The 15,698-nt window shown below is 29.8% G+C and overlaps 1 protein-coding gene across 1 annotated transcript; it reads left to right on the top strand.

The window, feature by feature from the left end:
* The first annotated feature begins 228 nt into the window (after positions 1 to 228).
* On the top strand, positions 229 to 8,928 carry LOC129288365 (probable protein S-acyltransferase 14). Its single transcript, XM_054924896.1, has 7 exons — positions 229 to 858; positions 1,319 to 1,535; positions 1,641 to 1,750; positions 2,948 to 3,071; positions 3,147 to 3,232; positions 5,515 to 5,580; positions 8,280 to 8,928. Exons 1-7 carry the CDS (start codon positions 649 to 651, stop codon positions 8,403 to 8,405), a joined length of 939 nt encoding a protein of 312 aa, XP_054780871.1. The 5' UTR covers positions 229 to 648; the 3' UTR covers positions 8,406 to 8,928.
* The last annotated feature ends 6,770 nt before the right edge of the window (positions 8,929 to 15,698 follow it).

Raw genomic sequence — 15,698 nt, 5'->3', positions numbered from 1 at the left:
CCCTCATATAACTTGACTAATTCATCCCTGATGTAGTTATTAAAATATTTGGTTGAAATTCAGCGTACATAGGTTGAACTGGTGAATTCAGCGCATTTTTTTTTTTTTTTTGACCTGGACAGCTAATATTGGTTGAACTCAGTAATGCTGTTTTTTTTCTTCCCAAAAAAAAAAAAACACACACACACACACACACACGGGGCATGGTGTTGAATTCGTTGCAATTGGAATTAGCGTCCCATTGTTGAACGGCAGCTTCATTCCCCCAGGTGAGGTAGGAAAAAAACCGGAAACTCTAGAAAAGTTGCGTTCCTATCTATAATAACTAGACCACGTTTCACCTCCTTGTACATGTGCTCCAACCCTGTCTAAATTAGATAATTATCTACTTCTTCCTAGTTTTATGTAAACCCTAGGTCTAAGAATGTCCGTCATTAGAGAGACCCATAACGCAAGAAACCGTTTTTGTCTGTAATTGTTCACTCTGGAGTTGTTGTTATCTGAAAGTCAACCACTGTAATATGATTCTTCGAGTATATCATTGATTCTTGCGGAATTGGACTTCATTATTCTTCCGCGAATGCCATAGAGGGCAGAAGAAACAATTGTTCTGGGTTGAATTGTATAGGGTTTCTCTTTTTCCCGAGTATGCACAGATCTGGAGCTACGATGGCTTGGAACGTCTTCAAGTTCTGCACGGCCCTGCGGGGGCTTGGTTCGATCATGATACTCCTGGTTCTTGGTGTCGTGGGTGTTACTTATTATGCTGTTGTGTTAACTGTCTATGGTCCTGGTTTGAACGGTGGGCTTCTTGATCGTGTCATTGCCACTGGGGTGCTGATCTTGTTTCATTATTTGGTGAGCTTCGGAAGCCGATTTCATATTTTCCTTTTAATATGATTTCTTATTGCTGGGGCTTGTGGGGTATCGTCAGGTTGAATTTGATTTGTAGTAAACAAATTCATGAAGTGCATTCAGGCTCTGATAAATGTCATCCAAAGTTTTGCTTGTTAAAAGTAATACACAAGGTTCACTCATGGTTCATGGTCCTCTGTTTGATTGATTTCTGTTTATCCTAAATAGTTTAAATATTCTAGGAGTAGGCCAATTTTATTTGTTTTAATTTCTCATAAACTACGGTTCCATTTTCTTCATACATCTGGACAATTTTGGATATATGATTATCAGAGAGGAATTTTAAGTTGTGTTAGAGTTTAATTTATCAGGATTCAAGACTGATGAGGCATTAATCGTGATATTTTATAGCAGAAAGATGATGTGTTGACTGGTAGGTTGGATTTCTATTATGATTTTGCAGCTAGCTATGCTACTCTGGAGTTACTTTGCCGTTGTTTTCACGGATCCTGGGAGTGTGCCACCTAATTGGAGGCCTGCAATTGATGAGGAGAGAGGAGAGACTGACCCCTTAATGCCGGAATTTAGTCATGGACAGTCTGATCCTTCAAATCAACAAATTCGGTATTGTCGGAAGTGCAATCAGCTCAAACCACCTCGATGTCATCATTGTTCTGTCTGTGAGTCCTGCTGCACAAATTTTTATTTTTATTATTATTTTTTTTGTATTTTCACTTTGAGGGAAAATATTAGGATTGACTTGATCTCTCGTGGTTTTGGCCTAGGTGGACGTTGTGTGCTGAAAATGGACCATCATTGTGTTTGGGTAGTCAACTGTGTTGGGGCTCGAAATTACAAGTATTTCCTTCTTTCTTGGTATGGGCAATTTTCGTTGGCAAAAAAAATTATAATAATTTATGGTCTATTGAGCTGCTATTGTTCCCAACCAAATCCTAAACTGCAATGACTGTATACCTGCATTGTGTCTCTTTTTAGTGCTGAGCTTATAATTGTCTTTGTGGGGGTGGTTTGCTAATGGAGACTTGTACCAATCTTGAATTGCTTGAATATCTTTCTTCCTCTTTCATGTTTTTGTTACCATCTTGTATGCTGCATTATCTGATTTTCATCTACACTTTAGAATTTGCACTCTTTTTAACATCTTAAATTCAGATAACATCTTTGGCATTTCATATCTGTGAAGCATACTCCAAAAATGTAACCATACCTGTATTATATACGATACACATCCTATACTTCATTATACATATCACATATTCTAGCATTTCTATTTTGATTTTTTTCAACAAAATATTTCTTTGTTACTTGAAAACTTTAAAAAACTTAATATTTTGGTTGATTTCTGTAAATATCTTTATATTACATAGAAATACTTGTTTAGAACTCAAAATACTCATACTCATATCCTAGAATTTTGAAATATGTATTATATTTATTCCTCTACGCCCTGCTGTATATTATCTGATACATGTACCCATATCGGTGCTTCTTAGTAATTCATATTACTGGATCTGCATTTTGTGTTCTTACTTCCCTATCCCTTGTCTTGATTTCAAGCAAATCCATGGCAATGCAGAGGGATAATCCTGAAATGGATTGTTTTGTGACTATAGCTTATGTGCTAAACCTTTTGGGAAACAAAAGTCATGTTTTTGTGCTTCCCCTTCTATTCTTGCATCAACTCAGCTACTTCCTTTAGGAAACTAATCTAATGCTAATTGTGACCCTAGTTCTGTTTATTTTGAGTTGGCACCTTTGGTACATTAGGAATGATGTACCATTCATGCATTTAAGGTGGTGAAAATGATTCTTTCTGGCTAAGACATGATAGGAAAGAGGCGTCCTAGCATTGTGTGATTATCATTATGATTGGGTTATGGTCAAAAGATTTTAGGGCTTCCATCATCAAAGATTCAACAGAAGTCTTATCAGTAGCTTCCAAAATATGTTGGACAAAATTCCATGTGTCCTATCACTGTGACATGGCAGGTTGTGATTGTTCCCCTGTTTGTGTCTGCCAATATCTGAAGCTCACAGTGGTTTTATTTTATTTTGGTAAATCTAAGTGCAGTTCTACACTTTTTGGGAGACAACTCTCGTTACTTTGTCGTTACTGCCTGAGTTCATATCATTCTTTAGTGATGGAGAAATAATGGGATCACCTGGCTCCCTTGCAACAACTTTTCTTGCTTTTGGTATGGCCTTCACCATTTTTGGTCTTGTTATTTGTTTTAAATGTGAATTTTGTAACCATGTTGTATCATTTACAGTTTTGAATCTAGCCTTTGCTTTGAGTGTATTGGGATTTCTGATCATGCACATAAACTTGGTGTCCGGTAATACAACTACTATTGAGGTATATCTTTTCATACTTTTATATATCTTCTTTCATGTCTTTGTACTTTGTAAAAAATCTTTTGAACACTATTTTCAATCCACATGCTTTGGTTCCTTTGATTGGGAACAGGCCTCCTTTTTATGGTATTTGCTAGGTTATGTGATCTCGCTTTATTACAAGTTTACTTTTAGTAGTTATCTGTGAGAGATATATAAAAGAATCCAAGGCTCTCATTCAACGCCGTAAAAACTGAAGGTTCAATTTTCTTTTGTACTTTTTTGATTACTTGGAAATGAAGTTTTATTCATAGCATATCAAAAAAGTGAGAACATAATCCTAGTCCAAGTTAAGCACAACTGTAAAGTACTAGGTATACTAGGTAACCCAGATAACCTTATCCAAGACTAGATTGGATAAATATGTCCTAATTGAGATGTAGCACTCAGCTATTCTTCAACATGTAGAAACATATTGCAAAAAATTATTAAAAAGCAAATATACATTAATTGCAATAAAACAAATGCAATAACTTAATTAACATGAAGTGTTCAACAATAATGTCTGACACTTCCCCTCAAGCTGGGTATTTGTAGCTTGAAGAGCATATCTCTAACTCTTGCATAATGATATGAATATTGAAATGGCATGAGGTATGTAGTCAAGTTGAAGTTACAATTATAATGACTAGCTACCAATTTCAATAATAACCTCCCTTTGAAGGAATTTAACAAACACTTGGTATGCAGTTAGTAAAATAATCATAGAATAAGCTCCATGGCATATGAGTCCTTTCACAAGGAACATCCAAGCATCAATACACCATTTGGTAATTTAATCAAATCACCAATTTTTAACTCTTTAAATGCTTGAAAAAGAATAGGAAAAGATGTAGTTATCTTTATTAAGCCTCTTTTCTATAATTTTCTAGTTAATTAACGATCAAAGTTAATATTTGTTAATGGTGTGGGCAAAATTCCACCATTTTTAATTGTTGAAGGGAAACCTTGCTTACAAGACACTCTTGCATAAATAGTTGAAGGGAAAAAATGCCCTTTAAACCTAAATATTATAAGAAAATAAGAAATCTAATTAATTTATTTTAAAATTCTTTATTTACATAATGATATGCCTATTATTTATTCCCAACTCATTACAAATGTAATGAGAGGCTTCTACCTTCTCAAAGTGGGTGGTCATATTTTTTGCCAAATTTGAATTTGAGTCTTTGGTACCATTTAGCAATTCAGGGTTTAATCTTTCCCTGAAGTTATTTTATTAGATGGAAGCAGTGTTACTTTTTTGGATAACAAAAACGGAGAGAACAAACTCAACTTAATGCAACACCGAAACTTACGATAACTTTATCCAAAACAAAATACAATATATTTATCCTTTAAAATAGAACACTTGCTAATCCAAAACATTATCCCAAAAATAACTAAAATAACTAAACGTTAATTTAAAAAATAATAATTAAATAGCCTGAATAAAATATATGATATCTAACAAATATGTCATAATCAATTGTAAATAATCATATATTCCATTCCATAAACTTTATAAGTGAGTTGACCTGTATTTGAGGAAATAGATTATCCACTGACTAAATGTCCCCTAAAGCTTTCCTGTCTTCTATCAAAGAGAGACTGTCCTGCGCTATATACTTGTTGACCTTGGAACATTGAAACCTTGTTAACTGGCAGTGAAGGTTATTACATGAAGCCAAACGTGAGGTGGGCTTATTTATGTGCTTATATTGAATGACAAGTATTTAGGTGCAATAAAAATTACAATTAAACATATATTTTTGACTAAAAATGATGATTATAGCGTAGGCTGAACTAAACCCCCTAATAAATAAATGAATGATCGTATGCATGCTTGTCTATATGTCTATAAAGTGTAGACATGCGGATTTTCAAGCATTCCAGATTTTGACATTGCCATGACACATTGATTACCTCTGTCTGGATGTGTCGAAATAATCTTTTCTTGTCTTGTTCATTAAACTTGAGGACATGACTCTGATCTTGTTTTGATTTAAATGATGTTTCAATAACTTAAAATATAGGTGATTTGGGCTGTGTTTTTCTTTGGAAGGAGCTTTATGAATGGTAACTGAGAAAAGTAATATTTGAATATAAGAATTGTTAAAATATTTTATGTTTTTGTATTCAGTATCCATTTTGATGTATGCTCTTAAAGAGTCTGTACATTAAAATTGTATGATACTTAGCTGTAATGTACAAAAGATGATTTGAAGTGCATACTGATGTAATGTTGTTTCATGTTATGAGCAGGCATATGAGAAGAAAACTACTCCAAAATGGCGTTATGACCTTGGTCGTAGGAAGAATTTTGAACAGGTTTGTGTATTTTGTACTTGGTTTACATTGATATATTTTCTTAGCATTTTTGTGTTTGATTTTCTTGCTTGCCTGTTATGTAATTCTTTCATAAATTCTCTTAACCCAATTTTTTTAAACCATATATCATCAATAATTAAAAGTTTGGTTGATGATAGAGTATAATGGCATCGTACAATCTATCTAGCCAACCTTCCTAGTGTGATAAGGCTTATTGTTGTTATATATCATCAATAGTTATGGTTCAAGAGTACGAGTACTAATCACTTCTGCATAGTGTCATCTTCTGTTCTTCACATTTTGCCACCTCCCAAAGTTGCTTCTATCAAATTATATTATGATTGATGCTGTTGTTGCAACATGATCTGGATTCAACCATGAGAGAATCAGACATTGTTGGCTTTTCTGGATATGGCTGTTGAAGTTGTCATTCATTATTACACTATGGCCTTTTTCCCTCCCTAGCCTTGAGCTTCATTGTTATTGTATATATTCTTTCTATTTGTACCTTTTGTTGCTATTGACCCTTTTGCCATATATGGCCTTTATTATTATTTTCCCTTTTAGCCATGACCTGCATTGTTACTGGACCTTTTTTTTATTTTTTTGGCTCTCTAGCCTTTGTTGATTCTTGGATGCAACTTATTTATTCATTTTTTTTGTTTCAATTTTCCCTTGCCATTCATGGTCTCATTGCCATTTTTCCTTTCTAATTTTTACCATTATTGTCAACAGGCTTTTATCCATCTGTCGTAGCTTTCTTTGCTGTTGGCACATGATAGAGCCCTCTACTCTAATGAGCTTCAAACAAGCAAAAACCAGAAAATACTATACATGTGGACTGAGAATACTATTGTTGAATAATAAAATTGGGTTACAAGGGAAATAATGATTCAAGCTAACCCCATCTCCATCATACACTAATACACTAAGCTAAATCGAATGCTACAATTACGGAGAAAAGGATCAGTACAAAATGCACACCACAGAACAACCACCTAGAACATAAGCCACTCACTACAACAACAACAAAAAGTCTTATCCTATTAGGCGAGGCCGGCTATATAGATTGTGCACATCATTGTGCTCTATCATTTATTAATCTTTTAGGAATATTGTTAACTGAGAGCTCTCAGTCAACAACTTCTATAAGTATTTTCTATCATTTAACAGCATAAGCCACTCACTAACATGCTAAAACAGAAAGAAAAATGATAAGGAAAGATGATCTTCAAGAGGCCAGAACTTTCCTCACCACTCTCAATTTTCAGAAGACTCCACACCCCTCCCTCTGCACAAAAGGACAGATTTAAAAAGCCAAAAATTAGTCATTACCCTTACCAACTCTACTATACCTTGGCTACACTTAACCTGACTTGTCCTTTACCATTTTAATCCTACAGTTATAAACCTTGGGATAAATCTCTTGACCACTAGTGTTAGTCTTCTCTAAATCATTTCCCTTCCAAGATTATCTACCACAGGTCTTTAGGAAATGACATCCAAATCTTTCAGGAATTACCGTCTCTATCAACATACAACCTTCTTTTTGGCCGTTAGTGAAATTCATCATCATGCCTTTTTTAGCTGGCTAAGTTGGAGATATGCTTATCAAAGAATTACGTAGTATTGTTTTTTGAGAAATAAATCATTAAGCTTGGCTTGGTGGATGTTATTTTTATTTTTCTTGAGTGTAGAGATTTTTGTATGTTAGTTATTTCATTAGTCTTTAGTGTCCCTCGTTACTCTCTCTCCTAGACTTGTGTACTGATTTATAATTACCCAGGTACTTTGCCTCATTGACTGGAGAGTTCCTGACTTGTGGCTATCAATTATCCCTTTGTTAGGTTTTTATTATTCTGTTGTTAGTTATCTTTTTTATTTTGAATTAATTTATCTTAATAGGAGATTTCTCTTGGGCTTTTATAACGCCTTAGTAATTAGCGTGTGTCAGTCTTTCGATTGATTATCAATAAATTTCTTTAGACTTGTTAGCTTTACGTTGCCCTCCCTTCTCCTACCCCTCTATATCTCTACTTTTCTCCCATTTACCACTTCTATATTTCCCTCTTTCTTCTACTCTCACTCTCTCCCTTGATTCATGCCGTTGCTCCAACATCAATCATATTCGGCATTGTAAAATTTGAAACTATAAAGAATTCAAATTTCAACTTGTATTATTGTTTGATGGAGACTTGATTGTATGGGATTCCAAGTCTTATATTGAGTAGTATGAGATGCTTAGTGAGGTATTTAAGTGGGTTTGTTCACCCTCCTCAATAGCTAACTTTTGGAATAGATTTCTCCATCTCACTTAGGTAACCATCATTGTCACAACCATGTCTAAAATTAAGATGAATCTTGTCTATTAAATCTAGAAGATTGAGGTATTATTGTATCAGCATCTCATGGGATTTTTTTTTTTCTTTTTTTGGTATATTCAGTGATCCTCTGGCGTCTCATGTATTATGTTGCTGATATCCTCTCCTTTGATGTCCATTGAATAGCTTAGGATTTTGTTTCATTGTGGTTTATGTCACTCTTGGAAGTTTTCGAACAAGACCCCTTATTTAATAATATTCTTAAAAATTTGATTAATGATAGAGCACAATAATACTGCAGTTCAGGTAGTTGACTCCATTTAGTGGAGCAAGACTTATTGTTATTGTTGTTGATGGTTTGTGTCACTTGTTTATCAGGTGTTTGGGTCGGACAAGAGATACTGGTTAATCCCTGCTTATTCAGAAGAAGATCTAAGGAGGATGCCGGCACTGCACGGTCTAGAGTATCCATCGAAACCAGATTTCGAGTCTCAAGAGTTCTGAAAGCTGTTATTTCCGAATCATATAATCTTCTCCGTGTAACAATAGTGATAAATGGAGCTTTCATAACTGTAATTTCAGTCACTAACAGAATCTACGTCATGCAAGTAAAAAATCTGTTCAAGCACCTGGTATGACAAGTACGATTCAGTTTCGAGGCAAGTGCTTGTGTCAAGTTCAAAGGAAGCTGGGCAACAATAGGCAGGATGATATGACCTTGCTGCTGTTGTTTTAATTCATTGTAATAGATTTGTGTTCAGATCTTGCCTTTGTGTTTACTTTGAATGATTTTTGACCTGAGAACAGGGTTGGAGAATATTCTGTTCATATGTAAAATAATCACACCGGCTTTGTCACTGTCTTGAAGAGAATTTTTTTTGCACATTCGTTGTACTTAATAGGAGAGTCCCATTGTTTGTAAATTATGAACGAAGAGTTTCTCTGAGATTCCCTCCTGGTCGCTGCTAGGTGCTAGCATCTGTTTTTTAGCTTGATTTTTATATATAAAAGTTGGTTGATGATCGATGATTGATTTGGCAGCAGGCTCATTATTTAAAAAAAAAAAAAGTTAAGGTTTGATTTTCTCTATTTATTTTTTAGAAATGCCAAGTGCTTTATAATCGATAATTTTATTCTTGAATTATTTTTTTGAGGAATAAAAAGCCTCTCAAAAAATGATAAAGTTAATGGTTTCTTAGTAGAAGGGTGTTCTTGAAACTTGAAAAAAATTACTTCAAGAGCAAAATTGATCTCATTAAGAGTGTATGGTGTCTAACACTTTTAAAAAATAAATATAACGGTAAAATTAGACTTTAACCTTTCAAAAAATAAAATACACAGTAACATGTTTTTTATAAATAAAAAGGTCTTATATTTAAATTAGAAAAATTACTTTAGATCTTAAAAAAATTTATTATCAACAGGTCTTATAAAACTTATAATATTTTAAAATTTTAAATCATGTTTACAAATTGTCTTTATTTGTCTGTTTTTTTTTTGGCAAGTTGTAAATTCCTATTGTTGAATTATAGACGCACAGAATTAAATTTAAAAATATTTTGTGGCTTGAAATTTTTTAATAAAATATTTTTTCTGTGAAACCTAGGTTATATTCTGACGGAAGAAATGTGACCAAGGTAGCATGCTGTAAAATCCATGGAAGAAGCATTTTGACACCTAATATCTTGACTCTCTTCCCTCTTCATTTCTTTTCTTTATTTTCACATTTACCACGTTTTTATCCTTGCGATTCTGAGCAAAATACTATTATATTATTTTAATTTTGAAATAAGTTTTAAATTGTAAATTAAATTAATGTTTTATCTCACAAAATAAATACAAATTAAATTAAAATTTAGGAAGTGCTTGTGTGTGTGTGTGTGTGTGTGAATGACATCCTTAAGACTGTATATGTGATTTTCTTTACGTATTTTCTGTTTTAATTGTTCTAATAAAAGACGCGCCTATATATTATAGTTATTATTTATTTACCAAGGACCAAAGATGAAAATACTTCACCGAAAGGAAAACGCTGAAAATTATAATTGAAATGCTTCCAGGAAAAATTAATTTACTTAATCCAACTCACATGCCCGACCTTATGAAATTAACACTCTTGCCTATTCAGATCAACAAAAGTGGAAACGGCCTACTAGAGGATATATAATTAATTGCTAAAAAATTGTAGGGATCCTACTTATCAATACGCTACTAAATATTTTAAAACTTATATTTGAGTTGTTTAGTATATATCTGAATAGTTAAATTATAAAGTTTTAAAAAATTTTAATATTAAATCTGGATTATTCAGAACATATTTAAATGATTAATTTATAAAATTCAAATTTTTTAATATTAAATTGGGTTATTTTAAATTATATCTGAACTATCCAATATACATATGGATAGTCAAATTGTAAAATTATAAAAAAATTATTTTTAAATTTGAGAATCATGATTAAATTTGTACTGACCAGACTTAATATTAAATTTTTTATAATTTTTATATTAATAAACACAATACTTAAAAATTAATTCAAATGAATGGCATAAATTATTTTAGAGTAAAATAGAAGGCTCAGATAAGCAATGAGCATTGAATGCATTCAAAATTTTTTAAGTATGGCCTGCTTGTTGGAAATGTTATAAGATGAAATTGGTTGATAGAGAAAAAATTGATTAAAATAAGATCATGGGTTGATAGAAACATGAGAATGGCGAAGGAGGAAAAAAAAAAAAAAATCATAAAGGCAGATATCATTGGTGAAATTCTTATGTGGATGAGGCGGTGGGGATGACTTTAATATATGATTGTATATTGTAAGTGATAACGTGATCTTGCCATCATAATCTATTGAGTTTCCAGCCCAAGTCACTTTAATTCGTTAAAAAAAAAAAAAAAAGACAAAGAGATATGAGAATGTGAATTAATATGGTAAAAAGCCTTTCATGGTTGAAATTACCTATCTATCCATATTTTGATGGAAAAAATGTGGCCTAGGTACCATGGAGTAAAATCCATGGAAGAAGCATTTCGACACCTAAATATCTTGTCTCTTTTTCACTATTTTCACATTTACCACGTTTTTACCCTTGCGATTGTGTGCAAAATACTATTATATTATTTTAATTTTAAAATAATTTTTTAAACTGTAAATTAAATTAATGTTTTATCTCACAAAATAAATACAAATTAAATTAAAATTTAAGGACTGCTTTTTTTCTTTTGTGCGCGCGCGTGACAGGGAGAGTGATATTTAAGACTGTATAAGTGATTTTCTTACTTATTTTCTGTTTAGTCAATAGTACGAAATTCAGACAGTTGGATCGGTTTGGATTTTGACTCGGTCAGAATGTAAAAATTGTTTTGAGAGTTGAGTTTGATTGGATCATTTTGGACTGGCAGTCAAACAAGAAACCGGGATCAAGTTGAGAACCAGATTCAATTTTAAAAAACAAGACTGTTCAAACAAATTCCTTTTTATATTTTTACAAATTTTTTTTAGAAAATAATCAATTGTTTAGTCATTTGATATTATGTTGCATCATGTGACTTGTTAAATCATGATAAACTTAAAATATTTAGTTTTATTTTTAAGTTAAGTAGCGATTTCATATTTATTTTTTATATTTAAATTACTTTATATATATAATTTTTTTAATTTAATTATTATATTATCGAGTTGATCATTGATCCACCTAATTGAATCATATTAATCATGAACTGTTAATTATTTTGGTTCAATATCCTATCCAATCTTAAAACATTAGTTTTACTTGTTCTAAAACGGCACGCAAAGGGTATATATATTTTACGAAGGGCAAAAGAGGAAAATACTTCTTCGCCGAAAGGAAAACGCTGAAAATTGTAATTGAAACGCTTCCGGACAAAATTAATTTACTTAGTCTAATTCACATAGCCGACCTTATGAAATTAACACTTTTTTACCTATTCAGATCAATAAAAGTGGAAACGGTCTAACTAGAGGATATAATTGAGTTGGCCAAAAGAAAAAGAGAAGATATAATTGGCAAACAAAATTCCAGCTAATTTAAGGATCATATCTGTAATCAACATGCCACTAAAGACTTTAAAACTTATTCTATTCTTTTTTATTAGATGGAATAAAATATTCTAAATGTTATTATTTTAAAAATTGATAATATATCGAAACTCCATACAATTTTATTTTTATTTTCTAAATACTCTATCGGCTTTGAAAAAATTTTAAATGATGAAATGTTTTTATTCATGCACCGCATGGGAAAATGATATTTTCGTTAATATTAAAAATAACAAAAAATTTAGTAGGCTTTTATGAGAAGCAAAAGATATGTTACTTTAGCAGATATAATAAGTACTGAAAATAATTTATTCCATCTAATGCAAAGAATAGAATAAATTTCAAAGTTTTTAGTAGCATAGTGATAATTATGATCCTTAGCTGGAATTATTTACCAATTAACTTATCAGACCGTTTCCACTTTTGTTGATCTGAATAGGTAAAAGAGTGTTACTTTCATCAGGTCGGCTATGTGAGTTGGATTAAGTAAATTAATTTTGTCCAGAAGCGTTTAAATTATAATTTTCGGCGTTTTCCCTATATATGTATGTATGTATGTATGTATGTATGTATGTATGTATGTCCATTGCGTGTCGTTTTAGAACGATTAAAACAGAAAATATGTAAAGAAAATCATAAAACAATCTTAAATTTTAAGTTAAGGACAAATATAATCTTGGGTCTTTATATTTTGCTCGAATTTTGTTATAGGTCCCCATATTTTTTCAGTGTTTTAAGTTGGTACACTTTTATTTTTTGATATATTAGGTCCCTCCATAAGTGGGTGTTATAGGGACTTAAAATACTTAAAAATAAAAGTATATGAACCTAAAATATTGAAAAAAATGCAATAATCTATAATAAAACTCGAACAAATGCAAGAATTTAAAATTATATTTTTTCTTAAGTTAAATTATAGTTGTGATTTGATTGCTAATATAAAATTTGGTTGCTTATATAATATGACTTGTTGCTAAATTTTAAGTTGATAATGAAAGTTTTGGAGTGAATTATTTGTTATGAAATCGTGATGGTTTACTTATTCATATATATTGAATGTTCGCATGTGAATTGAGAGATTTATGATTTGTTCATTATCATAAAAATGTCTTATAAAAAACATTGGATTATTGTTGTGAGAACATAAACGCTGTCTAATTATATTAAATGTTTAGCTGTAAAAATATAAATTGGATTTATGTATGAAAACATTTTGCTAGATTAATTTGTTTGCTATAGGTTCATACAAGATATGACAAGTAGTTTTACAAAGAAATTATTTTGTTTATTCTAGTATTAGGTAAATTTGTGAGGATGTTGTGAGTAATACTCCCTCAGTCCCAAATTATAAAATTTTAGATAAAATTATTACACATATTAATAAATTTATTAAATACACTTTACAATTTTACCTTTTCAAGACAAACATATAAACTTAAAAAAAAATCCTCCATTAATCATTTGTTCATAAAAGAATGTTAAAGAAAAAGAAAATATGGGAGAGTAATATTAAAAAAATATCATTAATGAAATTTTTTTTATTTTCTTATATTTTGAAATGTTGAATCTCATTTAAAAGTATCTTATAATTTAAAACAAAGGTGATATGATGTAGGAGGATGAGGATGTAATTGCAAGAATCATAACACAATGAATGATATGGCATATCTTATATCATTGGGAGAATAACAGCTAAGTTCTAATCAATTTCAGAACATAAACAAAATTCCTTGATCCTTCACTGGTAATAAGTCTAATGGTTTTAAAAATTTGTAAGTTCAACTCCTAATTTTATAACTTGTTGTAATATATTTATAACTTGTTGTTTCAAATTTTAACAAGGTTAAAAAATAAATAATATGTAATGAAAAAATGGAGGATTTATTTTATTGATAAATAGGCAATAGACAAAGAATAATAGACTTAATATTTTTCAACATTAAATATGAATATTTATATTTTTTTGTTAAAATTTGAAAAATAAATTGTAAATGAATCACAACAAAATTGTAAAATTATAAGTCAAACTTGCAAAATCTTGAAACTATTAGAGTTAATATTTTTCAACATTAAAAAAGAACATGTATATACCCTATTAAAATTAAAAAAAGTTGCAAATGTATTATAAAAAATTGTAAAATTAAAACTTGCAAATTCATAGAGCTATTAGATTTAATACTTCTCAATATTAAAGATGAACATTTGTATTCCTTATTAAAATTTTAAAAATAAGTTGCAAATATATTATAACGAACTTGTAAATTGGGATCTGAATTTGTAAATATCTAAAGCTATTAAACTTATTACTACTGAAGGATCAAGAGACTTTGTTATAATTTAAAATTAATTGAGACTTATCTTAAATTAAGGGACTTAATTGTCATTCTCCCTAAATTATTTATATCAGTTATGCATATTAATATTATTTTGCTCATAATCACAAGAGTATAAATGTGGTAAATGTGAAAATAGTGAGAGAAAAAAAAAACGAAGAGGGATACAAGATATTAAGTACCAAAATATGGATAGAAAAGTGATGTTCACATTGAAAAGTTTTTTAACCATATCAATTCAGATACATTCCTCGAAAAATCACAAGATCTCACGTAATAACTCTGACTCCATTTATAAGGTGAAGAGAGATAACTTTTTTTTTATCTTAATTATAAGTCAAATTATTTTTTATCATATATTTCCCATTCTACCAGAAAGTAAGTTATTGGAGTATACATATTTAATAGAAAAAAGATTGAGAACTTAATATGAGGGATAATGAAATTTTTAATCTTTTAAATTTGACTCTATTCCCAATTTGATCTTTCAATAAGTTTAATTTTTATCAATTATTTGATTCTTTCTGTTTTTTTCAAACTATCATGTTAACCTTTTAAATTTTGAAATACAATTTGACTCTCAAATTAATTCATGTATAAAATATATTGATGACTTGTTATTTATGCATAGCTAAATGAGAACAAATTATCCCTCAAATTAATTTAATTTTTATCAATTAATCTAGTCATTATATTTCCTTTTGTTCTTTTATTTTATAAATTTATGAGTTTTTTCTATTTAAATAATTATCCTCTTTTTTGTTAATCTATATGACAACATTAATATTTTGTCATCTATGCTAGAAATCTTTACTTTCTCTTTAAACAAGAAGGACTAAATTGATAAAAAGTTAAAATTTGATCGAATTGATAGCTGATGTTAACTTGAAAGATTAAAGCTTTTTCAACCATTAATTTTTAACATAAAGTATATGATAAATTAGTTTTTAATTTATTATTTGCATTTATACTTAATTTAATTCTTTAATTTTAAGATAAATAAAAAAATTTATTTTTTAAATGGGAAAAATATATAAAACTTAACTTTATGTACTAAAAGAATTTGTTTTCAATTAAATGATGAAATATAAATTTTTTATATATTATTTATTTTATAATCAAATCTTATTATTAATTAATATTATTAATACTTTTAAATTTTAATTAGATACAAATATATTAAGTATGTAACTTATAAGACTAGATATATACATATTTTATTTTTAAATAAAGTTGTATCAAAATTATAATATATCTTAGGTTTCATTTGGATAGGTGAATTTGAGTTGAAAATTTGAATTTAAAATTTCACATTTAAAATTTATAGAATCTAAATTATTTGTTTGGATGATATTAAAAATTTTAAATTATAATATTAAAATCCTTTGTTTGGACATTAA

The sequence above is a fragment of the Prosopis cineraria genome, unplaced genomic scaffold (assembly GCF_029017545.1).
Source record: "Prosopis cineraria cultivar Desert tree isolate PC_DT_omini unplaced genomic scaffold, ASM2901754v1 PC12, whole genome shotgun sequence".
NCBI lineage: Eukaryota > Viridiplantae > Streptophyta > Magnoliopsida > Fabales > Fabaceae > Prosopis > Prosopis cineraria.
The sequence above is the reverse complement of the archived record's forward strand: the minus strand, read 5'-3'. Positions and strand labels throughout refer to the sequence as shown.

Bases quoted from the DNA above. Each gene is read 5' to 3' on its own strand.
- LOC129288365 (XM_054924896.1), top strand. From the start codon at position 649: ATGCACAGATCTGGAGCTACGATGGCTTGGAACGTCTTCAAGTTCTGC. The intron at 859-1,318 runs GTGAGCTTCGGA...ATGATTTTGCAG, and splicing joins TGATCTTGTTTCATTATTTG to CTAGCTATGCTACTCTGGAG. The intron at 3,233-5,514 runs GTATATCTTTTC...TGTTATGAGCAG, and splicing joins GTAATACAACTACTATTGAG to GCATATGAGAAGAAAACTAC.